The sequence below is a fragment of the Carcharodon carcharias genome, chromosome 13 (assembly GCF_017639515.1).
Source record: "Carcharodon carcharias isolate sCarCar2 chromosome 13, sCarCar2.pri, whole genome shotgun sequence".
In the NCBI taxonomy this organism is placed as follows: domain Eukaryota; kingdom Metazoa; phylum Chordata; class Chondrichthyes; order Lamniformes; family Lamnidae; genus Carcharodon; species Carcharodon carcharias.
In genome coordinates, this window is record NC_054479.1 from 118,923,851 (window position 1) to 118,951,848 (window position 27,998).

At 43.7% G+C, this 27,998-nt stretch overlaps 1 protein-coding gene across 3 annotated transcripts in view; it reads right to left on the reverse strand.

Annotated features, from left to right (window-relative positions):
* The window catches only part of ccdc146 (coiled-coil domain containing 146), a 147,019-nt gene that overhangs the window by 41,635 nt on the left and 77,386 nt on the right, over positions 1 to 27,998 (reverse strand). For all 3 annotated transcript variants that reach the window (XM_041202745.1, XM_041202744.1, XM_041202746.1), the window contains 6 exons: positions 25,805 to 25,878; positions 23,458 to 23,685; positions 20,443 to 20,629; positions 7,864 to 7,956; positions 7,448 to 7,618; positions 6,188 to 6,276 (listed from right to left, as the gene is read on the reverse strand). In XM_041202745.1, coding sequence (XP_041058679.1) covers positions 6,188 to 6,276; positions 7,448 to 7,618; positions 7,864 to 7,956; positions 20,443 to 20,629; positions 23,458 to 23,685; positions 25,805 to 25,878 — 842 coding nt within the window. The remainder of the gene's footprint in view (positions 1 to 6,187; positions 6,277 to 7,447; positions 7,619 to 7,863; positions 7,957 to 20,442; positions 20,630 to 23,457; positions 23,686 to 25,804; positions 25,879 to 27,998) is intronic.

A 27,998-nucleotide genomic window follows, 5' to 3' on the forward strand; every position in this document is an offset into this window, starting at 1 on the left:
CAGAAGGGGCTCCGCTCTGATGTGTGGGTCAGCCAGTTTGCATAATCTGCTGTGGCTTTCTCAGGGCGGCATCGTTCTTGGTTGCTTCCCTGATCTCATCCAGTTTGGTTACAGGCACAGGTAAGTTCTTTGTCAGCATGTGAACCTGCGCATCTGTTTCTTTATCCTCTTCCTCCATGATGGGTAGGTGTGCACGTGACATATGTGATGTATATTTCCTTGCCCAGTTTGTGTTTAACTCTGACCTGGTACTTCTCAGGTGCATTAGTAATCTTTGGATTCTTGGTGTTCAGGGGCTTTTTAAGTATAGCTTCTAAAGGCTTATGATCAGACTCCACCTCCACGTCTTTGCCATAGACAAACTGGTGGAAGCGTTCTAGGCCAAACATGATTGCTAGCATTTCTTTTTTTATTTGGGCATGCTACTGTTGTGTTTCAGTCATTGCCTTTGAAGCGTATGCCACTGATGCCTCATTTTGCAAGAGGATAGTCTTTGAAGTATCCACTGAGAACTTGAACAGCTGACTGACATCGCAATATTTTAACACTGGTCCCTGGGTCAGTGTTTGTTCTCTTCAGACTGGTTGAGTGAGTGGGCAAAAACTTGGCAGATGGAGTTTAATGTAGGAAAGTGCGGGGTCATGCACTTTGGTAGGAAAAATCAAAAGGCAGACTATTAGTTAAATAGAGAGTGACTCTAAAAAAATGCAGCTCAGAGGGATCTGGGTATTCTAGGGGGTTGGAATTTAAAAATAAGGAAGTCTTGTTACAACTGTACAGGGAGGCCGCATCTGGAATACTGTGTACAGTGTTGGTCCTCGTATTTAAGAAAGGATATACTGGCAATGGAAGCAGTTCAAAAGAGATTCACTAGGCTGATTCCTGGAATGAAGGGGTTGACTTATCAAGAACGGCTAAACAGGTTAGACCTTTATTCATTAGAGTTTAGAAGAATGAGGGGTGATCTTTTGAAACGTACAAGATTCTGAGGGGGCTTGACAGGGTAGATGTTGAAAAGATGTTTCCACTAGTGAGGGAATCTTGAACTAGGGTGTATAGTTACAGAATAAGGGGACACTCATTTAAAACTGAAACGTGAAGGAATTTCTTCTCTCGGACGGTAGTGAACGTCTGGAGTTCTCTACCTCAGAGTTGTGGAGGCTGGATCACTGAAAGTATTTAAAGAGGAGAGAGATAGATTTTTGATATATCGGGGCTGAGAGCTATGAGGGGCTGGCATGAAAGAGAAGTTGAGACCTGGGGCGGATCATCCATGATCTTACTGAATGGTGCGGCAGGCTTGAGGGGCTGAACGGCTTACTCCTGCTCCTATTTCTTATATTCTTATGGTCAAAGCTTCCTGGTGACTTTGTTCCCAGTGTCATTCCACATCATTTTGTAGAAGTTTTCTGAGAGGCGCTGTCAGGTCTGACATGTTGGGAATGAGTTTCCCAAGATGGGTCACCATTCCCAAAAACCTCTCCAAGTCTTTCTTACATTCTAGGCAGTACCTGCCTCAGTCTGTAGTCGTGTTCTTCTTGTGAGGCTCTCCAGACCAGCACATCATCAATATAGATTTCCACACCTCCTAACCCTTCAAACAACTGTTTCACTGTTCTGTGGAACACCTCCAGAACTGAATTAATACCTAAAGGTAAGCGTAAAAACCTGCATTGCCCATATGGTGTGTTGAAGGTACAGAGATAGGAACTGCATTCATCCAGCTTGACCTGCCAGAAGCCTGAACACACATCCAAGACTAAATAGTATTTAGCATCAGCTAGCTTACACGTGATCTCTTCTACTGTGGGCAGCTGGTAATGCTCTCTTTGTACTGCCTGGCTTAGGTCTCTGGGATTCAGGCAGATTCCCAACTGATTTTTCTACAATTGCAATTGGATTAATCCACTTTGTCAGTTCTTCAATTTTCTTAATGATGTGAAGTTTCTGTCCAACTCTGCTTTCAGTCGATCTCTCACCATTACTGGTACTTTCCTGGGCAAGTGTATTTTGGGTGTCAGTTTCATCAATCTTGATGGTATGTTCTCCCTTTAGGCAGCCAATCCCCTGGAACATATCTTTATACTCCCTCAGGATGTTATCAGTGGTGACAGTCATTATTTTCTTAATTAGCTTCAGATTTTCACAAACTTTGATTCCAAGAATGGGTTTCGCATCAGTTTGCACCACTACGAATGGAAGTGCTGATTTTTGTAGTTCACTTTAAGTGTGCACTTGCCTTCTACTGTAATTTTGTTACCCATATAAGTAAACAGCTTCACTTCTGTTTTAGTTAGCTGTTTTTCTTTCCTTATTTAACAATACAGGCTTATGGGAATGACGTGTTTTTGCACCTGTGTCAAGCTTGAAATTTACCATTATGTTGGAAATTTTTAAATCAACCTTCCATTCATCTTCTTTGGAGTGCGTTGTTACTGCACCAACGAAAAGTTCAATTTCAGTGTCTGTGTCATCATCTGAAATTGTGTGCACTTTCTTCGATTTACACATCTTTGCGAAGTGACTTAGTTTATCACAGTTCTTACACTGCTTTCCGTAGGCTGGACAACTATGTGGTAAAAGCTCTGTTCTGCATCTGCTATATTTAAATATTTTAATAGCAGTTTTGTTCTTTTTACATTCCGACAGTCTATTTGTTCTTTCCCAGGGCTGTTTCTCTTCAACTGCATCTAACTGCTTGACCGTGTGCAGATTATCATCCTATGTTATCTGCTTAATCTGGCATTTTGTTGTCTCTGCCACTCTGCAGATATTTATTGCCTTCTCCAGAGTGAAATCAACTTCTCTCAAAAGTTGTTCTTTCAGAGTGTCATTTATGATCCCGCAAATTATCCTATCTCGGATGAGTGATTCTTCAAGCTCTCCAAATTCACATGATTTAGCTTGTTTTCTCAGCTCAGTTACATACTGACTAATGTTGTCAATGCCTTGAGTGCACATAAAAAATCGGTATCTTTCATACATGATTTTTTTTTAGGGCTGTAGTAGGCTTCGAATTTTTCCATTATTTCTTTCAAGTCATTTTGCTTCTCATCACTTTCGAACATGAATGTGTTATAGGCTTTAAGTGCTTCTTCCCTTGCTACGTAAAGAAAGATGGAAGACTGTACCTGAGAGTCTTTTTTATCACTGCCTGTTGCTGTGAGATACAGCTCGAATCACTGCCGGAACCTCCTGCACTTTTTGGTGAGATTTCCCTCTAAACTGAGCTTTCTTGGTGGTTTCAGAACCTCATTATTGCGTTTAGTTTACTTCTGACACTATGTCTTGTTTTTTGTTTCAATGATTCACACAGGCCATTGACATTGTAGCTGAGCTAATTTTATTGATAACACATTTTCCTAACTTGATAGAATTCAGTTACTGCAGCTATGTGTTCAAGACAGGTTCCAACATGTGCTATCAGACCTTCAATCCCCAGGTCAGGTGATCCCATATCGATTACAGCATACCATACAGTATCTAACACTGGAGTTCCACTACCACAATCAACTATTATCATGATACCCACCACCTGCATCCCTGGCTCACTCTGTCTCCTGTTACACCCCCAGCCCCCCCAGCCACACCCACATCACCCCCCCCTCCCCCACCCGCCACATTCCCTTCCACAGCCCTTGTTCAGCCCATGCCTCCTTTGGCCCCGTTACCTCCCCTTCTCCTCCCAGTAGCATCCCCAGCTCCTTAGTTCCATCAATTTTGGGAGGTGGGTGACAGGAGGGGATTGAGCGGCATCAGGAGGGTTTGAGCAGCACCAGGGTTTGGGGAGGGGGAGTGAGAATGAAAAATTAATCAAAAATGTATTAAAAACACTGAACTAAAGGCATACCTCAAGGGCTTACATTCCGTTCATGACAACAAAGAAGTCATGGTTTCAATTCAACTGCGCTTCATCAGAAGCCTCACTACTCACTTCAGCGATCAATCCATGCTGCAGCTGCAGGCAAGAACCTAATTTAAGATTTAGTCAGCGGAGTAAGCCAAGGCTTCGCCACTGACAGGAAGATGTGGGCCATTATTTCTAATAATGCAGATAGAAATTTAGCTACTGACACCTAGGAGTTTTTATAAGTTTGTTCTCAGATTCCACCATTCAATATGTTAGTAAGAACTCTAGAACTTTCTATTTCGCAATTGTGATTGCGGGTTCTGACATTAGTTTATTTCAGAATTCAGGGCCAATTATATATTACAAAAGAAAAGTACTATGGATGCTGAAAATCTGAAATATAAACACAAAATACTGGTTTGGCAGCATCTGCAGAGAAAAAACAGAGCTAAGGGTCACTGACCTGAAACATTGGCCCCGTTTCTCTCTCCATTGCTGCCAGATCTGTGGAATATTTCCAGTCCAGTATTTTCTCTAATTATATATTATTTATACCTATGAAAAGATATAATATTTCTACTTTTTGAGTGTATTTGAAATTGTGCAGTGCCCCATCCCTTGCAATAGCTGCAGATGTGGAAAAAGATTTGGAACACAAATTTTATTTAGATAGATCTAATATATAAACATGGAAAATATTGTGAGCAAATTATTGTAGAAATTATTTTGAAAATACTTGAGAGCTGTGAGAACTACAGATAGCTAAGATGCAAACTTAGCTAAAATATGAATATGTTATTAGAAATGTAACTGACACTAGTGTTATAAAACTCTTTTTTTATATCAAAAATGACTACTGAGTGGGCTGAAACCACAGAATGAGATTTCAAAAGGCTCAGGTGAAGCTCAAAATGGCTGAACAATCTAGTTCTGTCGAAGAGTCATGAGGACTTGAAACGTCAACTCTTTTCTTCTCCGCCTATGCTGCCAGACCTGCTGAGTTTTTCCAGGTAATTCTGTTTTTGTTTTGAACATTTACATAGCTTTGTAAGTTGTCAAGTGCAGTTATCAGAATGGAGACGGGCTGTCTGGGAGGAGCCCACCAAGGACAGTAAGCTTAAATGAGTTTAAATTGCTATCTCCTGAACTACTCAAAGGCATTCAGCCATAATCTAATTATTCAGGTGGATGAGGATCATGCTGGGCTGAGAAGGAAGGTCCTCATGAACATCTTAATCTAATCACTTTAAACAATGGACCTGGAATGAGTTTGTAATTACCATGTTGGGTAACTGATTAGTTGGTGAAAGAAGGTCATGTGACTGTAAGCTAGCCCATTGTGTAAAGAGACATTATGGCCTATTAAGCCACTCAGTTCAAAGGCAATTAGGGATGGGCAACAAATGTTGTTCTTTCCAGTGACACCCACATCCCATGAAAGAATAAAAAATTTCCAAGGGTCAGTCTGCGAAAAGACCATGAGTGGGTAACAGCAAAGAGAAGACTCATGGTCCCCTCCTTCTCTCCCCCCCAGCCACTCTGCAAGCGTGCTCTGCCTTTATTCTGATCAGGCAAACACCACAGGCAGCGTCTTTAACATAAAACTGCAGCTATCGCAAGGGACGGGGCACTGCACAATTTCATTAACATAAAGCAGATGGATTTCAGGAGGAGACAGCGATTGTCCATCGACATTTTAAATCATCTCGACACAGAATCGGGGAAGATCACTAAACCCAGCCTGAAACCATCCAAATCATCAATCCACAGGGAACATATATAACTGACTCTCTTTCCGGATCTTAAACATTAACCTATCCTTCCTCTTTGTAACTTACTTCTGTATATGTGTGTGAACCCCATGAATGAATGTGTTTGTGAGAGTTGGAGTTTTATTTCATTCTTTATATCTATCAGGTGTTAAATACAATAAATACTACTTCCTTTTCTTTTAAAACTTATAAAATGACCTGCCTATGTGTATTTTTGCAGTAACAGCACTTAAATAGTTCGACACTCACTGAATTGGCAAGCAAATTCTTCTAAAACACTTGTGGTCAACCAAGAGGTGGAAAGAGAGGTGAGCCATTCTCACCTGGACGTAACACTAGTCCATCTCCTGCGAATTGACCAAAAGGTGTGATGGAGCTCAGCTGTTTATCTTTTGGAATGAGATTTGAGGGAGGTGAATCAGAGTAATGCCTGCTATTGAGGTATAGGATAAGGATAGATGCTGACTGAGGTTTGGTGCATGTGGGGGTGAAGTATAGGTAGGCCTGGAAGAGACAGATGAAAACATTGATAAAAATGGACTCATAAAAAGTAAAGTATTCTTACCTGACCAGCATTTGTCTATGTTTCTTCTGAGAATCCTGTATGGTCCGTTTCTCTTCTTTAAGCTCTTCTCTAGTTCGATCACCCTTATGCTATTTGAAAACCAAAATGAAATAACAGATTGATCTTTGGTATTGTGAGCAAACAGCATTTTTAAAGAAAGTTGCTTCCTGTAATTGGTTTGTTTCCAAAGCTACAATTCTTTCTGTCCACATATGTCTTTTTGCTGTTTTCTCATTCTATCTCTTTTTCTAGGACTGATTTTAATCCTTCACCCTTGATGAGGGTGGGCAGTGCAGGGGATTGTCACACACTCATGGGTGGAATTTTAACTCCCTGGTTTCAGAAGGCCATTGCCACAGGCAGGAGAGAGCCTTAATAAAGACATCAATCAGGTTTTTAATCTGGTTTTATGAGGTTAGCACTTGTTGCCTGCTTTGCTTGGATCAGCAAGCTCAGAAGAGGGTGGAAAAGGTTAATCTTTTTAAAGAAAAAGATCTACATATGGGCTAGGAGGAACAAGAGAGTCTCTCCAGGCTCAACACAGAAACTTAGGGCTCAGAAAAACTCTTTTGTTCGTTAGCATGTTCTCCAACACTCAGGTAAGTGATTGGGAGGGGTTTCATGAGAGACTCATGGTTGGGATAGGTGGGTCAGAGAGTGTTGGGGTGGAGGAATTCTTGGACTGGGAGGCCTAAACTTCTTTTGTATAATCCAGAGAAATGCTCTGGTTTAACTTTCTGAGCTTCTTCTGACCTTAGCTCTTGTACCCACACAGGACCCCAGTTAAGATTATCTTTATGTCTCAATGATCTCATCAGTGGCTGATTTGCATCTAAGAAAGGATGTTGCTGATTTGCAGCAAATATCACTGCTGAGATGAGCAGGTTCAAATGAGATTCTGGTGGAAAATAGTGGGACTTCAGCCACCTTACTGCCATCCTGACTGGCCCTCCCACCCAGTTTCTGCCAGGTAGGCAAGATTAAAATTGCCCCATTCAATTCTATAAACAGAAAACTATACAGACTTGGCACCCTAATGTTCCATGGATCTAGAAATGTTTAATCCTGACTGCCGATTTGCCCTTGTTAATCATCTTCAACAGAAGCATATACCATTTTTCTAATATAATATATATTTTTTGTATTGCTTGCTAATTTATATAAGGTAAACCAAATAAATGCTGCTCTGATGCACATATTTCCAACTCTTTTAAATATCACTTCTAAAATGAAAATGAGAAATTAGCAATTCAGAAGTACCTGAATATTCATAAGATCCCTCGCTTTTTGATCTTTTTCATCAGACCTGATCTGGGCAAGACGGGTTAGATTTACAACCTCTTCTCGGGCACGCCTTTGCTCTGTGATTAGATTATCTTCTTCAAGCATACACTTGCGTAACAAATGAGCCTCTACTTCAGTTAATGAAAGCTGCATGTAAAATAAAGTTGGTATTTTAACGGTCATATTTCAGAAAACAATGAAAGAATTTTGCAAGAGTTAGAGCCCTTTGCTGTATCTTTTTGTGAATCATTCACTTCATTATCAATCATTTTAGGTGTTAACAATAGAAACTAATTTTTAAGCAAAAATTCAGAATATGAAGCGCTATAGTTAGTCTTATTTTTCTGTGACAAACAGGTTCCCAAGAACAAATTTTAAAACTGACTACTTACCTGGTCTGTGAGTTTTCTTTTCAGACTTTTAACCTCACCTTCCAGCTCATTCCTCCTTTCTAATATCCCTCCACCATCAGGAACAGATTCCACCTGCAGTTAAAAAAAAAAATGAAAAATTGAAAATAAATCAGGTATGGTCAAACTGGTGTTCAATCATAAATTGCATGAAATCTGTGGCAGCCATCCATCTTGTAAGGTGATGGTTTGTGCCATGGTGGTCAACTCTGTTAAGCATCACTTGGTGGCAATGTAGTCTGTGCTGTAATTGCTGCAGAGGAAGACAGTGGACTGAGAAGATGCACAATTCGCTGGCCTCTGTTTTCTCTGGTGCTCTTCTTGGCCAAATGAGCTTTTCATTTCTTTCAATGCCATTCCAAACAGTCAGGCCCCAGAAGTCACAGTCATCAGCAACTGTCTTCCAGTTCTTAGTGTCAAAACCATCATCTTCATATTGCGCTTGCAGGTGACCATGTAGCAGAGAAATGACTGCCAGGAGGTTGTGACCCAGTGGTTAATTCACTATACAGAAGGTCTTTGGGTATACGGCCGTCATACATCTGATGAACTTGGCCAAGGCAACACAGGCATCATTGGCTTAGCAATGAGTGTAGGTTGATGCTCCAGGACCTCTGAGTTGGTGACTTTGTGCTGTCACGAGATGCTGAGGGTTTGTTTGAGACAGCAAAGTTGGAAACTGTTCCGCCTTTTCTCCTGCCGTGAACAAGTAGACTCATCACGGCATTTGACTATGTAAGCAGAGGCGGTCTATTTAAGCTGCTGGAGAAAATTGGCTGCCTGCCGAAGTTGGTCAATGTGATCTCCTCTTTCCATGTATGCAATACATTATTGTTTAGATTATAAAGACAATAAAGCCATGCTTGGCTGAATACCTAAGTAACTGGCAATTGGTTAACTGAGCAAAGTGGTGGGATAAACTTGAAAAGGCAATTTCTAGTACAATGGCTTGGCTTTATGCAAACTAATTTTTGAAAGAAGAGTTCTCTTTCCATAGATCAGCCAGTCCTTAAAATGTTTCTGACCTTCCAGAAATTCTTGCTAGATCTTAATTATTTAATTGCTCAGCTTGGGCAATGCTGTGGATAAATTAGTGGAAAACAAGATTCTTTGATAACATAGCTAATAATCTCGGTTAATAATGCATTGATTAATTGCATTATAAAATACATAGTAATATCATAATAATGTCATAATAAAGTTATGGTAATGACTTTTAGATCCATGCAAAAGATTAGTCAGACCAGTGCTCAAGTCCCAGGCGATGAAACATGCCTTAAGATATCTGGCAGACTGAACTTTCAGTTTTTATAAACTATGCTTTTCTGTAAAATATGAAAATGAGAATCCAACAAATTTGAGAAACATTATATAAGATATGTATGGTATCTAAATGTCAGCAATAGACCTTTAATTTACAACAGAAATGCTTATGCTGTCCTGCAATGAATTACAAGAAAGAGAGGTAGGAGGCTTTCGCTTTTTGATGTGTGTTTTAGTAGTAGTGTCCCAATTATGTTACAGGACGGATAGTCCAGAGTACGTGAACTCAGATCTCATAATGGCAATTTGAGAATTTGAACTTGGTTGTAAAAACTCTGAAAATTAATATATATTAGCTCGCATATAAACATATTTCTATATTTATAAATATATGTAGCCTGATTTACATATCTACATATCTAAAGAAGGAGCAACCCCCACACTGTCCCACCCCCCAACACTGCCCTCCCTGCGACACACTCCATTTTCTAAACATGTCCTTCCTGCCTACTCAGAAGAGCAGGTTAAAACTGACGACTGTGGGAAGGAGGCTGGACTTCAGCAGGTAAAGTTCCTGGGAAATTGTAACTGCCTGCCTGTCCTGTTTCTGCCATAAAAGCAGGGTTAAAACCTCCTGTATGTTTTGGGGCTCCACTGAATGTGGATATTTGCTGGGGGACTCCAGAGAGACTAGGCCGTACCTATTTTTAAAAAGAGGGAGATAGCTAATTCAGATACTTACAGGCCAATTAGCTTATTATCTGGTGTATGGAATATTTTAGAGTCTTTAATTAAGGATGAAATGATCTAGATAAAAGAGAATACAGTTAAAAGTAGCAAGTACAGATTTCAAAAGGACCAATCGCGTTTGATCTAGAATTCCTCGAGGAGGTAGCAGTCATGATAGATAGGAAAAGTGCAGTGGGTGTTGTATACAGAAACTTTAGGAAAGCCTTAATAGCAAGGCACCACACAGGAGACTACCCGAGAAGACTGAGGATGTTTGAGGGTGAATTAGGTAGAGAATAGAAAACTGGATTAAAAATTGGTTAGAAGGATGGAAAAATTTAAAAGAAGTTAAAGAAATAACAGAGGTACTATAATATATATATAAAAAGTCAAGAGTAAAGGGAACAGTGCCAGAGGGTTGACAGCTAACTAATGTGATTCTTAAATTTAAAAAGGGAGATAGAACAATCCAGGGAGCTACAGGCCAATTAGCTTAATGTCAGTGGTAAGAAATATATGGGAAAACCTATACAAAAGATGTAAGAGAATACATCTAGAAACTGAAAAAATAATAAAAACTAATCAGCATGGCTTCCAAAAGGGAAGGTCATGCTTGACCAATCTTAATGAATTATTTGAAGCAGTAACAGAAAGGGTAGATGAGAAGGTGGGACCACTGTTCGCCAACTACCTAAACGATTTAGACCCAGGAATTGGAATTACAATTTCAAAAGTTGCGGATGACACTGAATTGGGGGTTGTGCTAATATTGGAGAGATACAAGACAACATTTATTAAACTTGCAGAGTGTGCATATAATTGACAAATGAACTTCACTATCAATAGGTTTGAAGTGGTACATTGTGATAGGAGGTATAAGGAGACCACATAACCCCTGGAAAATAAGGGCTGCTTTTAATACTGTGCAAGTGGGTCAGTTTTGAAAGGGTTAAAATTGGGCCTTTGTGCGTTTAAATGGAGTAGGTGAATAGAAGAATCTGGGAGTATAGATACACAAATCACTAAAAGGAGTGGCAGTGATTAATAAGGTCATTTAAAAAAGCAAACAAACACTGGGGTTCGTTTCTAGAGGGATTGAATTGAAAACCAAAGAATTTATGTTAAACTTTGATAAACCCTGGGTTAGATCACAGTTGGAATACAGTGAATAGTTCTGGCATCCATATTATAAAAAGAGATATAGAGACATTAGAGAAGTTACAAAAGGTTTCCTCGAACGATCCCAGAATGATCATACAACTGAGTCATTGTAAGGAAAAGTTGAACAGGGTCTAGAAAAGAGAAAACTCAGTGATAGCCTGAAGATTATGAGAGGGGTTGATAGGGTAGATGTAGAGAAGATGTTTCTACTTGAGGGTGAGACCAGAACTAGAGGTCATAAACATAAGACAGTCACTAATAATTCAATTGAAACTTCTTTATCCATAGAGTAGTTAGAGTATATGGAACTCACTACTACGAGGAGTAGATGAGGCAAAATGCATAGATAAATTTAAGAGAAAGCTAGATATTCAAATTAAGGAGAAAGGATATGTTAATAGGGTTAGATAAAGAAGGATGGCAGCAGGCTCATATGGAGCATATACACGGACATGGACCTGTTTGGCCTAATAGCCTTTTTACGTGCAGTAAATACTATGTAAAATTATGACAGAATAAAATAATTGTTTTCAGACTCTGGACCCCATGAAGTCTCATGACATCAGGTTAAACATGGATAAGGAAACCTCCTGCTGATTACCACGTACCACCCTCCCTAACCTGATGAATCAGTGTTCCTCCATGTTGAATATCACTTAGAGGAAGCACTGAGGGTGGCAAGGGCACAAAATGTACTCTGGGTGGGAACTTCAATGTCCATCACCAAAAGTGGCTTGGTAGCACCATTACTGACCGAGTTGGCAAAGTCCTAAATGACATAGCTGCTAGACTGGGTCTGCGGCAGGTGGTGAGGGAACCAACAAGAGAGAAAAATATACTTGACCTCTTCATCACAAATCTGCCTGCTGTAGATGCATCCGTCCATTACAGTACCGGTAGGAGTGATCACCGCATAGTTGTTGTGGAGACAAAGTCCTGTCTTCACATTGAGGATACCTCCATCGTGTAGTGTGGCACTACCACCGAGCTAAATGGGATAGATTTTGAACAGATCCAGCAACTCAAGATTGGGCATCCATGTGGTGCTGTGGGCCATCAGCAGCAGCAGCAGAATTGTACTTGAACACAATCTGTAACCTCATGACCTGGCATATCTCCCACTCTACCATTGCCATCAAGCCAGGGAATCAACCCTGTGTCAATGAAGAGTGCAGGAGGGCGTGCCAGGAGCAGAACCAGGCATACCTAAAAATGAAGTGTCAACCTGGTGAAGCTATAACACAGGACTACTTGTGTGCCAAACAACATAAGCTGCAAGTGATAGACAGAGCTAAGCCATCCCACAACCAATGGATCAGATCTAAGCTCTGCAGTCCTGCCACATCAAGTCGTGAATGGTGGTGGACAATTAAACAACTCACTGGAGGAGGAGGAGGCTCCACAAATATCCCCATCCTCAATGATGGAGGAGCCCAACACATCAGTGCAAAAGATGAGGTTGAAGCATTTGCAACAAGCTTCAGCCAGAAGTGCTGAGTGGATGATCCATCTCGGCCTCCTCTGGAGGACTCCAGCATCACAGATGCCAGTCTTCAGCCAATTCAATTCATTCCATGTGATATCAAGAAACGGCTGAAGGCACTGGATACTGCAAAGACTATGGACCCTGACAATATTCCTGCAATAGTATTGAAGTCTTGTGCTCCAGAACTTGCCGCACCCCTGGCCAAACTGTTCCAGTGCAGCTATAACACTGGCATCTACCCAGCTATGTGGTAGATTGCCCAGGTATGTCATGTACACAAAAGGCAGGACAAATCCAAATCCAACCTGGCCAATTATCACTCCATCAGTCTCTCGATTATCAGTAAAGAAATGGAAGGGGTCATCAACAGTGCTATTAAGTGGCACTTGCTTAGCAATAACCTGCTCACTGATGCCTAGTTTGGGTTCCATCTAGGCCACTCAGCTCCTGACCTAATTACAGCCTTGGTTCAAATACAAACAAAAGAGCTGAACTTCTGAGCCAAGGTGAGAGTGACTGCCCTTGACATCAAGGTAGCATTTGACTGAGTGTGGCATCAAAGAGCCCTAGCAAAACTGGAGTCAATGGGAATCAGGGGGAAAACTCACTGCTGTTTGGAGTCATGCTTAGCACAAAGGAGGATGGCTGTGGTTGTTGGACGTCAGTCATCTCAGCTCCTGGACATCACTGCAGGGGTTCCTCAGGATAATGTCCTCGGCCCAACCATCTTCAGCTGCTTCATCAATGACCATCATAAGGTCAGAAGTGGGGATGTTCGCTGATGATTGCACAATGTTCAGCACCATTTGCGACGACTCAGATACTGAAGCAGACCATGTTCAAATGCAGCAAGACCTGGACAATATCCTATCCAGGCTTGGGCTAACAAGTGACAAGTGATATTCGTACCACACAAGTGCCAAGCAATGACCACCTCCAACAAGAGAGAATCCAACCATCGCTCCTTGATGTTCAACGGTATTACCATCACTGAATTCCACACTATCTATATCCTGGGGGTTACCATTGACCAGATTGGACTAGCCATATAAATACTGTGGCTAAAAGAGCAGGTTAGAGACTAGGAATCCTGCGACGAGTAACTCACCTTCTGATTCCCCGAAGTCTGTCCATCATCTACAAGGCACAAGTCAGGCATGTGATGGAATACTCCCCACTTGCCTGGATGAGTGCAGCTCCCACAACACTGAAGAAGCTTGACACCATTCAGGACAAAGCAGCCCGCTTGATTGGCACCACATCCACAAACATTCACTCCCTCCACCACTGATGCACAGTAGCAGCAGTATGTACCATCTACAAGGTGCACTGCAGAAATTCACCAAGGCTCCTTCGACAGCACATTCCAAACCTACAATCACCAGCATCTGGAAGGACAAGGGCAGCAGATAGATGGGAACACCACCACCTGGAAGTTCCCCTCCAAGTCACTCACCATCCTGACTTGGAAATATCTTGCCATTCCTTCACTATCATTGGGTCAAAATCCTGGAATTCCCTTAATAACAGCACTGTGGGTGTACCTACACCTCATGGACAGCAGCGGTTCAAGAGGGCAGCTCACCACCACCTTCTTAAAGGCACCTAGGGATAGGCAATAAATGCTGGCCCAGCCAGTGAAGCCAACAGCCCGTGTGTGAATAGAATTTTTTTTAAAGTTGGGGAGGTTACCTGAACAAGGGATCATAGATACAAAATTAAATATAAGAGTTTTAGAACAGAAGACAAGAGAAACTTTTATACACAGTTGTGGGGCTGTGCAATTCATCTCCAGCATTTGTGGTTGAGACAGAAATTATGGGCAGGGCTTTGTGTTTTGGGTCAGGACTCTAATGTAGAGCCAACTGTGGTTCCTGACACCACAATGTGTCAATCACCTAACAGTCCATCTGCTTTGATTGGCCAATTAGTGGCCAGAGGCTGTGCTCACTGTCCAATTAAGGACAATGGACAGGTTCTTGAAATTGGAGAGGCCTTATAGTGCAGAAGGAGCTGAAGCCTACCATTGTCTCACAGCCTGCCTGAAGCAATGGCCATAAAAGCAAAAAAAACTGCGGATGCTGGAAATCCAAAACAAAAACAGAATTACCTGGAAAAACTCAGCAGGTCTGGCAGCATCGGCGGAGAAGAAGAGTTGACGTTTCGAGTCCTCATGACCCTTCGACAGAACTTGAGTGAACTCTCAAGTTCTGTCGAAGGGTCATGAGGACTCGAAGCGTCAACTCTTTTCTTCTCCGCCGATGCTGCCAGACCTGCTGAGTTTTTCCAGGTAATTCTGTTTTTGTTTTGAAGCAATGGCCCCCTGGTCAGCTGCCAGGAGGCTTCCAAATTCCAGTTGGCCTCTGATCCATGGCCTTAATTGGCCTTTTAATTAGCTCAATAAGATACCTACCACTTCTGCTCAGGGGCGGGATGTGCCGATAAACTGATATACCAGCTGGTGGTGTGAAATTATGCACTCGCCTACCTCTGTTCTCATCTCCAAATCAGGGAAAAATCCTGCCCCAAGTCAACATTCAAGATTAGACTGGATTGGATTGAATGAAGGAATATTTAAGGCATATAGAATCAAGCTGTGTAAATATGATTTTGCTCATGCGGAGTGTGAACATTGACATAAACTAGTGGGACCAAATGGTCTGCTTCCATGTTAAAACCTCGATGGCCAGAATTTTGCCCTTGACGGGTGGGCTGGCCCGACCGACTTGGCAGTGCCAAGCAGGTTAGCGACTCCCGTGGAGAACAGGAAAATAGTCGTGGAGGTGGGCGTGCTCAGACCGCTGGTTCCAATGGGGAACCGGCAGTTTGTATAAAGAGTAGCCAGGCAGCCTGCTTGAGGCACTGCACCATGGCCACTCAGGGAGAGAGAGAGGGAGAGAGAGAGGCAGCTATCACAGGACAGGAGCATGAGCAGGAGGAGGGGGGCAGGCTGCAGGAGAGGCCAGCAGGGGGTCAATGTGCCCCTCGCTTCTCTGATGCATGCCTTGCAGTCCTCCTCCAAGAGGTGTCCAGCCGCTGATCTGGATCATGGGAGGAGGAGGCCCCCCCCCATGTCACCAGGCAGGCATGGGAAGAGGTTGGTGACACTGTAAGCGCCCATGATGATGTGTGGCACACAGGCACGCAGTGCCGTAAGAGCTTCAATGTTTTCCTGTACTCTGGAAGGGTGAGTACCCTATCGACATTGGCCATTTGACCCAGAAGGTAGCCTTAGCCTTCGAGCCCCCGCCCCCCCACCCCCCCCACGTCTTGCTGTCGCTACTGCATTGGGCATTTGGCGCACGCTGGGTGGGCAAACGGGTACTGACCATGCTTACATCAGCCTTAGTGGTTGAGGAGAAGAAGGGTTCTCCCCGCAGCATATGTTGGTGTTTGTCGCATTTGAATAGTCTGGGGACAACCTGCTGGGGAGGCCACGAGACACATATTCAGAACTCCAACACATGTCATATTGATGGTGGAAGAGGAGCTTCAAGGTGTCATGGCCAAGTGCCATCTGCTGGCCTCGGTGCCACACCTAGTTGCGCCTCCTTGCCATGGGCGCTAAGACCCATGTGTTATTCAAAGTAATGGATGCCGAATGTGTCCAAGGTGGCCGTTGAGGGAGTGGGTTGCAACCAGCCGTGCTATCTTCTAGGGACTGATCACCAGTAGTGTGGACAGGAGCCACTGGAGGCCTCAGATGGGCCACTGTGGTTGGGGTGCGGCGTGCGTGTGCAGAGTACATGAATGATCAACCCCAATAAATCCTCTTTTCTGTTCTGCAGGCAAAAACAACACAATCAGCGGGAGCGCCAGAGGACTGGAGGTGGGCATGCCCTGCTCCAGTGCCTCACGACCTTTGAGGAGCAGGCCATAGAGCTGGGGAGGAGGCAGGCGGCCAGGGCAGCAGGTGGTGGTGAGGCTGGGGTCCAGCAGCCAGGTATTTGAGGTCAAAAAAAAAACAGAATTACCTGGAAAAACTCAGCAGGTCTGGCAGCATCGGCGGAGAAGAAAAGAGTTGACGTTTCGAGTCCTCATGACCCTTCGACAGAACTGGAAGAAGGGTCATGAGGACTTGAAACGTCAACTCTTTTCTTCTCCGCCGATGCTGCCAGACATGCTGAGTTTTTCCAGGTAATTCTGTTTTTGTTTTGGATTTCCAGCATCCGCAGTTTTTTTGTTTTTATCTAGGTATTTGAGGTCCACAGTCCCATCCACTCTGTCTGCCCATCATCCAAACCATTGATGGTTGCTGCAATTGTTAATGCTGCAACACTGCTCATTCACAGACTGAGTCATGTGGTTCATACACAAAAGTCCCTCGTCTCCTTGAGGAATCGCATCTCCACCACCTTCCAAAGTCACCTTATCCCATTTGTGACCACTATCACCATGGTCTAACATGCCATGGCATCACTGCTGCACAGCCAAAGACTTATTGCATCTAAGGGGGGTTGGAACCTCTACCACCCTTTCAGCCAGTGCGTCCCACATTACTCTGTCCAAAAGGTCCTCAGCACCTCAACTGTGAACCTCATGGCACTCAACTTAAATAAATGCCACCACGTTACTCATCCCTGGGCCAAGGTGAAATGTTGCCTTCTGCCCACCCAGTCTATGCCCCTCCTAATGGTATGAAGGTCACTAATGTGACCTGTCAATCTCCTGTGATCCATGGCAAATGTTGCAAGTGTTTGCGATGTTTCCTCAACACCGCAACTATCCAGGCCAGCATGCATCTAGGTCAGGTACCTCTGCACCCTCCCCACTCCAATGGCACATAACATGCCATGTGGCATTCCTGAGGCCATTTGACCAGCCTGTCTGTATGCGCGTCTAATGTTTGAGCCTCCTCTTGACTCTTTTCCACCCCACCAATGTTCGTCTCCTTAGGGTCTTGAAGGGTGAGCGACTTATGAGGCTGGGGGGGAAAGGAATGAAAGGTTTAACTGACTGTACGCTAACTGATGCACTGTCCTTGTTGTTAATTTCAGCATCACCACCTCATGGCCACGCCAAAAGACACCACAGCCCCCCTCCACACCTGAGGCCCAAGACGTGCAACTTGCGGCACATAATTTCAGCCAGCCAGGCACCAGGGCAGACACAAATACCTCAGTGGAAATTTACCATCGGCTAGTGTCCTGGGTCACAGTGGAGAGGGCACTTCACAAGCGCTGGAGAAGATGGTAGGGACAGAAAGTGTCGATGGCACCAGCAGCTGGAGGATTGCAGGGGACAAGGCATATGCTGAGTCTGGCACTGATGACATTGTCACCAATGCAGCAGCTGCAGGACAAGCGGCAGGAATCGCATTTCCTCCACTGAGAGATTGGTGACTCTCATGGAGAGGGGGTTCGATCGGATGGAGAATCTTCTGATTGGGTTATGCTCTGACCTGCAAGCCTTCACAGCGGTACTGGTCATGGGTGGTCATTTCCAATGTGGGAGATGTTGTCGGCACCAAGCGTCGGCGCTTGGTGCTCATGCATCTGCGGTGAGCAGGGAGGTCCAATGGGACCTCATGTTGGCACAGCAGCTGCCTGTCGTCGCTGCGAGCTCCTCTCAGGGCACTCCGGATGAGGGCAGCAGCTCCTCCACCCCTCTGCTAGTTAATGTTGCTTCCGTTGAGGCTGAGAAAACTGGGGAGATGCCAGTTCTGGAACTGGCCACTCCCTCCCAGGCGGAGCCATCACAGGCTCCACGGGCCAGAGGACGCCTGCCAACAGGACAGCAGAGTCAGCAGGCTGTCTCACAAGCCACTCTGACCAATGGGGCGGCACCTAGACGTAGCACCTGCAAACGAAAGCATAAGGCACGTTAGGCACTCAATGGGTATGTCACTAGTGATTTTGTGTTGGCCTTAGAATAGGGAAAAATATACTTTTGTTTGCCATAGAGACGTTTCTGTTATATGTTGGACATAATAAAGTCCACTTTTCTGACCATGGCTGAGGGTGTTTCTTTTGTGCTGTATTTGTCTTTTTCACAGACATATCATGAGTGTTTGACTGGACATTGATGTTTCTGTACTAAGCCTTCAGTTGCAGCTTTAAGATGGAAGATGTAGCACCTAAGTACCATGTGTGGAAGAGCCAGGTAATGCTGTTCCTGCTGATCCATGTGTGTGGAGCTAGCTGAAGGTTCTTTGTATTAAATTGCCCCGGGTGTCCCTGCCTCCTTGGTGTAGTAGCGGGTCAGCGTGCTGCCCCTCATCATTGCCCTGTGCTTCCTCATCCTCTGAGCCACTGCTGGATTCATCATGTCCAGCCTCATCCAGGGCATCAAGGTCTTCATCGTCAACTGCATTCCCCCTTTCCAGCGCAAGATAGTCTGCTGCACTCTGCACAATCACTATCAGAAAGTCGCGATCTGGGGGGTACTGGAGTGTGCCCCCTGAGCGGTCCAGGCAACGAAAGTGCATCTTGAGAAGACCGATGGCTCTCTCCACCACAGCGCTTGTGGTGCCATGGCTCCTATTGTATCGCTGCTCAGCTTCTGTTCTTGGATGGTGTAGTGGCATCATGAGCCCCTTTTGAGGGGGTAGCCCTTGTCACCCAGCAGCCAACCATCCAGCCAAGCTGGAGCACTGAAGAGCCCTGGCACCTGGGAGTGTCTGAGGATGTAGGCGTCGTGGGAGCTGCCTGGGTACCTTGCACAAACTTGCAAAATCTGCATCCTGAGATCACATACTATCTGCACGTTCATGGAGTGGAAGCCCTTCCTGTTGATGAAGGCACTGGGCTCACCTGCTGGTGCCTTGATGGCCACATGTGTGCAGTCTATTGCACCCTGGACGCGGGGGAAGCCAGCAATGGCCGCGTTGCCTCTGGCTCTCTGTGCCTGACTTGCATGGTCACGGCAGAAGTGGATGAAGGTCAATACCTGTCTGAACAGAGCGTCTGTAACCTGCTTGACACAAGTGTGGACAGCTGATTGGGAGTCACCGCAAAGATCACCCACAGAGCCCTGGAAGGAGACAGAGGCATAGAAGTGGAGGGCAGCTCTGAGCTTCAGAGCCGCTGGCATGGGGTGTTCACCCACACAGTTAGGAGATATCTCAGGGCCAATCATCTGACAGATATAGTTGACTGTCTCCCTGCCTCCTTCGGCACTGCACCTCAGTCATATTGAGGTAGCTGCATCGCCGCCTGTAAACCCTGGCAGCAGGATAGTGGCGTCTTCTGCAGCCCCTTCCACCTTGGACAACCTCTTGGCCCTGCGCCCCTTGTGCCTGCACCTGGCCTCCCAAAGGCGGCTCCTCTGGAGGCTGATTGTCCACTCCTGGCCTCCTCCTTATTCTATCCCTCCCTTCCTCCTCAGAGGAGCTGCCTCCAGTGGAGATGTCAGAACCCATACTTCCAGGCTAAATAGAGGCCTCTGGAAAGCTACAGGCCCAAGAAAGATTACTGTCTGCAGACTGGTTCCAAAGTACACAAAACGCTCTTGAAATCGATGTAAACTGCTAACAATCAAACAGGTAACTTTAAAACATTGTCTGCAATTAAAACTTTGTGGAAAACATGAACAACCCGTCTGAGTCCACATATCCCGACATTGCATGAGTTTTATTTAAAAATCTCCTACCCGCCTGCCCGTTGGGCCCGTGTGCTGACCCGAAGTTCGCACGGGCCCCTCAAAATCCTCGACAATTGGCAAGTTAAGGGCCTTAACGAGGCCTTTAATTAATGGTGGGTGCACGTCCCACTGCTGTGCGCGCCCGCCAACTGAAATATTGCGATGCTGCGCGCTGACGTCGGCACGCTTACGCGATATTTTAAGCGCTGACGTGCGGGCTCCACCACCACACGTCAGCCAGAGAATTCTGCCCAATGTTTATGTATCTCTAAGATATAGCAACCAAATAGTTTTAATTGGAAGGTAAATGCACAGATTGCAATGATCTAACTGAAACATACCAATGATTTGATCTTTTCATAGGTAAATTCAGCATATGCCAGTGAATCCATTGCAGACTTCAATTGTTTTTCTTTTTTTTTTGCCTTTCGGAGCTCTCGATCCTTCTCTCTTTGCTTCAGCACTACCGTGTCAGACAATATTTTCTTTTCTGTTTGGATGTAACGTAAGTGCATGTCCAGGGAAGCTCTGTTAATATGGAAAAAGGGTCAACTGGATGCACTTGTTCGTTGTGATCAAACGCCAACATGGAGGATTCATCTTACAAGAAGTAAATACATTAATGAAGTCAGAGTTTATCACTCTCTTAAAAGATTCCCATTGTACTCATATGCAAGTATAAATGTTTAGAAATTCCATTTTTTACTTTAAAACAGAGTTGGTTTACATAGAATTTAAATTCCAGATTTTAAGCCCCAAACTTCTAACTTTAGTTCCAAAAAAATGCTATTGTGTGTTTTTATTATAGTAATGTGAAAAAGTTCAAAATTATGTGCAAAAATTTAGTGCTCTGCTTCTATACTGTAAAGTCATATCAGTTGCTTTTATGCAAAGGGGGAAAAGACAGATGATACCAGTGCTTAATGTCCTAGTTATAAAACAGGAATGACAGTGGCACTTGCAGACCAGATTTCAGTTCCTCTGAATATAATTTTTCTGCATATGTTTGCACAGTTATACAACATTCTCAACTTATAGAATTATACTTCATTAGCTGTGTAGTGCCATATTGATAATGTGAAAGGCACTGTACAAATGCAAGTTCTTTACTTTTACACACAGGCTAAGTGTGAAAGAGGAATAGTGAAAGATAATTTTCTAAGCAACAATTCATGATGCTGCAGGCATCATCAGTATGGAGCAGACTTGATGACTAGGTGAATTTTTCTGTCTGTTGTTTTTGTGCATTCATGGGCAGAATCTTCTGTTTGGTGAGTGGGGGGGCGGGGGGTAAGCCCGCTCACCAACACATAAGATGACAAGGGGTGACATCGGGTGTGCGTCCCGACGTCACCCTACGTCATTTAGATTTTCAGTTCGGTGGGCGCGCTGCCGAATTGGCTGTGCACCCGCCGAACTGTCAAAGGCCTATTAAGGCCATTAAAAAAGTAATTAACATGATTAATTGACCTGCCCATCCAACTTCACGGTTGGTGGTCAGGCGAGCTTCTGAAAAAACATGAAACCTCATCCACAGGCGGGATGAGGTTTCATGAGGGTATTAAATGTTTAAATAAAAGAAATTGATATGTCCCAGCTCATGTGACAGTGGCACTTGAGTGAATATTTCAGTAATTTTTTCCCCTTCTTTACTGAAATTTTCAAACCTGAGCCGATCTTCCTGAGGCAGCACTTTGCCTCAGGGAGATCTGTGCGCTCTTTTGTGCGCATACGCGAAAGAGCGCACTCCCGGCTCAGGGAATCACCCCCCGCACAGGGAGGGCACAGCACTTCCTGGCGGACGTCATGCTGGGAAGGCCTTAATTGGCCCGCCCACATAAAATGGCGGCACACCCCCAACCGGGGGCACCGATTGAGAACCCACCCTCTCGCGCTCAACACCCCCCTGGTGGAAGATCCTGCCCCATATGTCATTGTTCTAGGATAATCTTGGCACTGGCTCCGTTCCATTTGTGCAGTGCTCTTTGCAAAGGTGCCACATTAAAAACAAGTGAAGAAGGCACACAGTGGTGTGTATATCTCCACCAACATTATTATAATTGTGCAGCTCTTCTTTCAGGCTTTTCCCTGTCTGGTTGATACTTTGTAACTGCAAAGATGAAAAAGTAAATCTTTTTATTAAGATCTTCCACTCAAGCAGGAGTCTTCAGACCAATCCACAACCAACAACCTGCTCAGAAAACTCTACTCACATTTTGACTGCTGTGACAACTCCACCATAACAGTTGAGACAATCCACAACATTCTGAAACAATCAACAAAATTCTAAAATAAAACTACCCACAACATTCAAAATAAAATTCATGCACCCTATCTCTCAATTCTAATGGCTCCTTTAAAAATTCCCAGGATCTATATTTTCCCCAAAATCTAATCAGTTCTTCCATGAGCCATGTTCCTACATTGAGGAAAGGATGAATCTGAAGAAAGTCATTTCCTTAATTCAGGTACAAATTCCCTTTGTGGCCTCCAAAACCAAGTGTGAACTGGTTTTTATACACTGGCAATGATTCCCTAATCTTTCCCCAATCGGAGAGCTGCTCTTAATTACCAGTTTAAAGCATGCACTCTATTGCAACATGATTCCAACATTAACAGGCCATATCCTATCTGTGTACCATATTTCACTGAAATCAGTCCATTAGGTTTTGAGATACATTGTTTACAGACAAAGAGACTAACAAACAGGGGTGAAAATATTAACTCCGCCCACCTTCAGCTGCAGAAGTAACTATTTAAAACAAACTTACTGTTTTCTTTGGAGGTCCATGCACTACCGAAACAGCTCATATGCCCAATTTCACTGGGCGCTAAGGATCCATTGTGCCCAAGAAGCCGGAGAAATGGCAGACTTGGGTTTGGGAGCCGCCACCCTCACACTCATTATCCATGGCCATGTTTAGGGCAGGCAGAAGCTCTTTCCCAACAAAAGGAACACAAGAAAAACCTGGTGTCAAATTTCAGCCCTTCTGAAAGGTTCCAGGATTTTCAGGCCCCTTTTTTTAAGTGGCAGGTTTAAACAATGAGCATTTTATGTTGTAGAAAGATTGCTTCATCAGATCTTAGATGTGGCAGGAGAAAACTGAAATGTGAATAAAAAGGGATGGCAAAAAATGTGAAATTATAAGACTTAAAAACTGCTGAGCAGTATCCCCCAGCTGCACAGCTTAGGAAATGTCATTCAGAAAAAACAGGTGAGACCTTGCCTCTCCATCACACGAAACTTTCCCATCAAGGAATTATCATTCACAATTTACTTTTGTAAATACAGATAAACACAAAGCCCATTTTAATTACTATGGTGGAAAGGACAATATCTAGTGTTTATTACAAACCTTTCTCCCATTAACACAGATTCATTCTCTTTGCCCAAATCAGTCATCTTAACTAACTGGTTGTAATCTTGCTCTTTGATGTCCAGGGTAGCTCTTTTCTCATCCAACTCTTTCATTACTTCCAATTTCTCATCTTCTATCATTCTGCATTTATTTTCTATTTGTTGTACTAAACCAAGAAGTTCATTCTGTTGTGTATCTATTTCCGTTTTTGTCTTCTCCAAATTGCTGAGGTAAAAAAATGTTGTATTTTAACAAAATGCAAAGTTTTGAAATTTTCAACATAAATGCAATGTATTATCTTTCCATTTTATATCATCTTAATAAATTACCAGGACAAATACATTGATATAACACACTCATGTAAGCTTTGATTCACAAACAACGGAAGAGGAAGAAGAGAATGATAAAACATTTCTTGTGCCAAACAAGATGAGTTACACATAAGCACTTGCAACTGCCACTGATTTTAATGTGAATATGATCAAATAAATATAATCAATTTTGTTTACTTTTTAACTCTTTTCAGCTGTATTAAGAGTGGAAACAGCAAGCAGTCTTTACCATCTTCCAGTAGGAGGAAAGGAAAACAAGATACATGCTTGGGCTTTCCCTGGCACCTCATGGCAACAGGCAACAAAGGTATTGGTGACATCCAATTTGGTCACATTAGGTCTGTAGTGTGAGCTTCCAGCTTAGTTTTCACAATAACAAAAACAGAATCACCTGGAAAAACTCAGCAGGTTTGGCAGCATCGGCGGAGAAGAACAAAGTTGACGTTTTGAGTCCTCATGACCCTTCAGCAGAACTGAGTAAAAATAGGAGATGGGTGAAATATAAGCTGGTTTAAGGTGGGAGTGGGGGAGAGAAGTTCACAATGGTTGCTGCTGCAATAAAAGGACTGCTTCAATAACTATTTCACAGGAAATCAGCTACAAATTTTAGATGGAAGAAAACTTTTGTCTGGCAAAAAAATAAGCACACAAGAAAGGGAGTCTATAAGGAAGTGTTTGGAGGCCCTTAACTGAACTCTTTGTTTGATGATTGGAATTGCCTGGTGTAATGATGGTTAACCTGTTTGACACTCTAGGGCTCAGCAAATGGGCACAGTAGTGGAATGCTCACATTACTGGACTAGCAAACCAGAGGACTAAAATCACCTGTGAAGCAGTGAAATCACGCTCTCAAAATAGCCTGCAGCTGTGCAATTTCACTTTTTAAGGTTTTCAAGCCTGTTAGTTTCATTGATCATTGACACCCTGCTGTGCTCTCACCTTGTTGGCCCTGTTGAGTTTCACACAGCTCGGGAAACCCTTTTCACTGGCTATTAAAACAGGATTCCTGAGGCAAAACCACAACTGATTGCTTGTTTGCATATTTAAATAACTGACCCAACAGCTCCATCATGATTTCTTGATCATCTGGGAACATGCTCCAGTAAAACCGGGAAGTGGGCAGGATCATGTTGTGTTTCCGAACTGCAGGGATTTTTCAGTCATTTAACTCCCTACACCCACCTGCACCCTTGCCTTTGGCAGTTAAAGTGCTGCCCCAAATATCAAAAGGTGGATGGTCTAGAGAGCCTGGGATTATTTGGAGCTGGCAGTATAAGGATATGTTTTTAAAAAGTGAGTATAATGTACAATTGTGTGCTGATCATTGCTATCGTGAAGGGAGCCACTTTTACAATAAATTGAAATTTTAAGTTGTAGCAATACTTGTCCACATTGTTCAATCTAGCATTAGTGCTGGGGTGGTGGTGGTGTGCAGTACTGATGGTGGTGTTGTGGTAATGTCACTGCACTCAATCCAGAGTAGGCTAATGTAGGGGCATGTTTCAAATCCCACCATGGCAGCTGGTGGAACTTAAATTCAGTTAATTAATAAAGCTAGTCTCAATAACTATCATTTTTTGTCATTAAAAACCCATCTGGTTCATTAATGTCCTTCAGGGAAGGAAATCTGCTGTCCCTACCTGGTCTGGCCTCCATATAACTCCAGACCCACACAATGTGGTTGACTCTTATCTGGCTTCTGAAATGGCCTGGTAAGCCGTAAAAGGCAATTCAGGATGGGCAACAAATGCTGGCCCAGAACCCGTGAAAGAATTTTTAAAATTGCAAATCATTTTCTTTGTGACAGACAAGATGTTTCAAATTCTGGGCAATGTATGCTGACTAAAAACTTCCAAACTACCAAACCACAGTTTCCAGAAAATAAGCATGATTCAAAGAAATGCATTTGGTTAATGAAATATAATTATAACTTTTTCTATCCTCATGCAATGTAGTTTATTATCATTTAAGTGTAAATTGTATCCATTTGCTTGCAATTTTCTAAGACATACTTTCTTTTACGATTCAGTTTCTGTATATCTTTGGCCAGCTGAACAGGAACAGTATGCAGTTGGACCAAATCGATCTATTGACAAAAAAAAAAGACACAAGTTGTTATTGGAAGTTTATATGTGATTTGTGCAGATAACTGAAATACTGTAGCTAGAAGACTACAGTGCATCAATACTGGCCAATGAGTTCACTAAGTTCTTTTAGAATACTGCGATGCTTGGAGAGGAAGTTTTGGATATGTTTAAAAAAAAACTGGTTTAGATTAATGCCAGCTGGTCTATTATTTTATAAATGCAAAATGAAAGGGACAGATTTAAACTTGCCTATTTGGTGGCAGGCAGAGTAAAAATCACCAGAAGGTCCTATCTAACAATAAGATAAAAGCAAAAAACTGCGAATGCTGGAAATCCAAAACAAAAACAAAAATAAAAATACCTGGAAAAACTCAGCAGGTCTGACAGCATCTGCGGAGAGGAATACAGTTAACGTTTCGAGTCCGTATGACTCTTCAACAGAACTAAGGAAAAATTGAAGAGAAGTGAAATATATGCTGGTTTGGGGGGGGGGGGGTTGCCGGGCGGGGGGGGGGGGGGGGGGGGGTGATGTGGTTGGGGGGGGGGGGGGCAGTGGTTGGTGGGACAGGTAGAGCTGGATAGAGGGCCAGTGATAGGTGGAGATTGCCAAAAGATGTCATAGACAAAAGGACAAAGACGTGTTGATGGTGGTGATATTAGTTAAGAAATGTGCTAATTGGTGACATTAAGGGTAGAATGCAGGACGAGCAAGGTACAGGTAGACCTAGTGGGGGTGGGGGGAAGGGATTGAAATAGGCTAAAAGGTAGAGATAAAAAAAATGGATGGAAATACATATAAAAATAATGGAATTAGGTGGGAAAAGAAAAATATATATAAATTATTTGAAAAAAAGGGGGATCAGAAAAGGGTTGAGGATGGAGGAAAGAGTTCATGATCTAAAGTTGTTAAACTCAATATTCAGTCCGGAAGGCTGTAAAGTGCCTAGTCTGAAGATGAGGTGCTGTTCCTCCAGTTTGCGTTGAGCTTCACTGGAGCATTGCAGCAGGCCAAGGACGGACATGTGGGCATGAGAGCAGGGTGGTGTGTTGAAATGGCAAGCGACAGGGAGGTCTGGGTCATGCTTGTGGACAGACCAAAGGTGTTCCGCAAAGTGGTCACCCAGTCTGCGTTTGGTCTCTCCAATGTAGAGGAAACCACATTGGGAGCAGCGAATGCAGTAGACTAAATTGAGGGACGTGCAAGCGAAATGCCGCTTCACTTGAAAGGAGTGTTTGGGCCCTTGGATGGTGAGGAGGGGCGAAGTAAAGGGGCAGGTGTTGCACCTTCTGCAGTTGCATGGGAAGGTGCCATGGGAGGGGTTTGAGGTGTAGGGGGTGGACCAGGGTGTCCTGGAGGGAACAATCTCTGCAGAATGCCACCAGGGGGGTGAAGGGAAGATGTGTTTGGTAGTGCTATCATGCTGGAGTTGGCGGAAATGGCGGAGGATGATTCTTTAATTGCGGAGGCTGGTGGGGTGATAAGTGAGGACAAGGGGGACCCTATCATGGTTCTGGGAGGGAGAGGAAGGTGTGAGGGCGGATGCGTGGGAGATGGTCCGGACACGGTTGGGGGCCCTGTCAACCACCGTGGGTGGAAAACCTCAGTTAAGGAAGAAGGAAGACATGTCAGAGGAACTGTTTTTGAAAGTGGCATCATCACAACAGATGTGACGGAGGCAAAGGAACTGAGAGATAGGGATGGAGACCTTACAGGAAGGGGGGTGTGATGAGCTGTAGTGAAGGTAGCCTTGGGAGTCAGTAGGCTTGTAATGAATATTGGTGGACAGTCTATCACCAGAAATTGAGACAGAAAGGTCAAGGAAGGGAAGAGAAGTGTCAGAGATGAACCATGTGAAAATGATGGAGGGGTGTAAATTGGAAGCAAAATTAATACATTTTTCCAGGTCCAGACGAGAGCATGAAGCAGCACCGAAGCAATCATCGATGTACCGGAGAAAGAGTTGTGGGAGGGGGCCAGGGTAGGACTGGAACAAGGAATGTTCCACAGACCCCATGAAGAGATAGGCATAACTGGGGCCCATGTGGGTACCCTTGGCCACACCTTTTATTTGGAGGAAGTGAGAGGAGTTTAAGAAGAAATTGTTCAGTGAGAGAACAA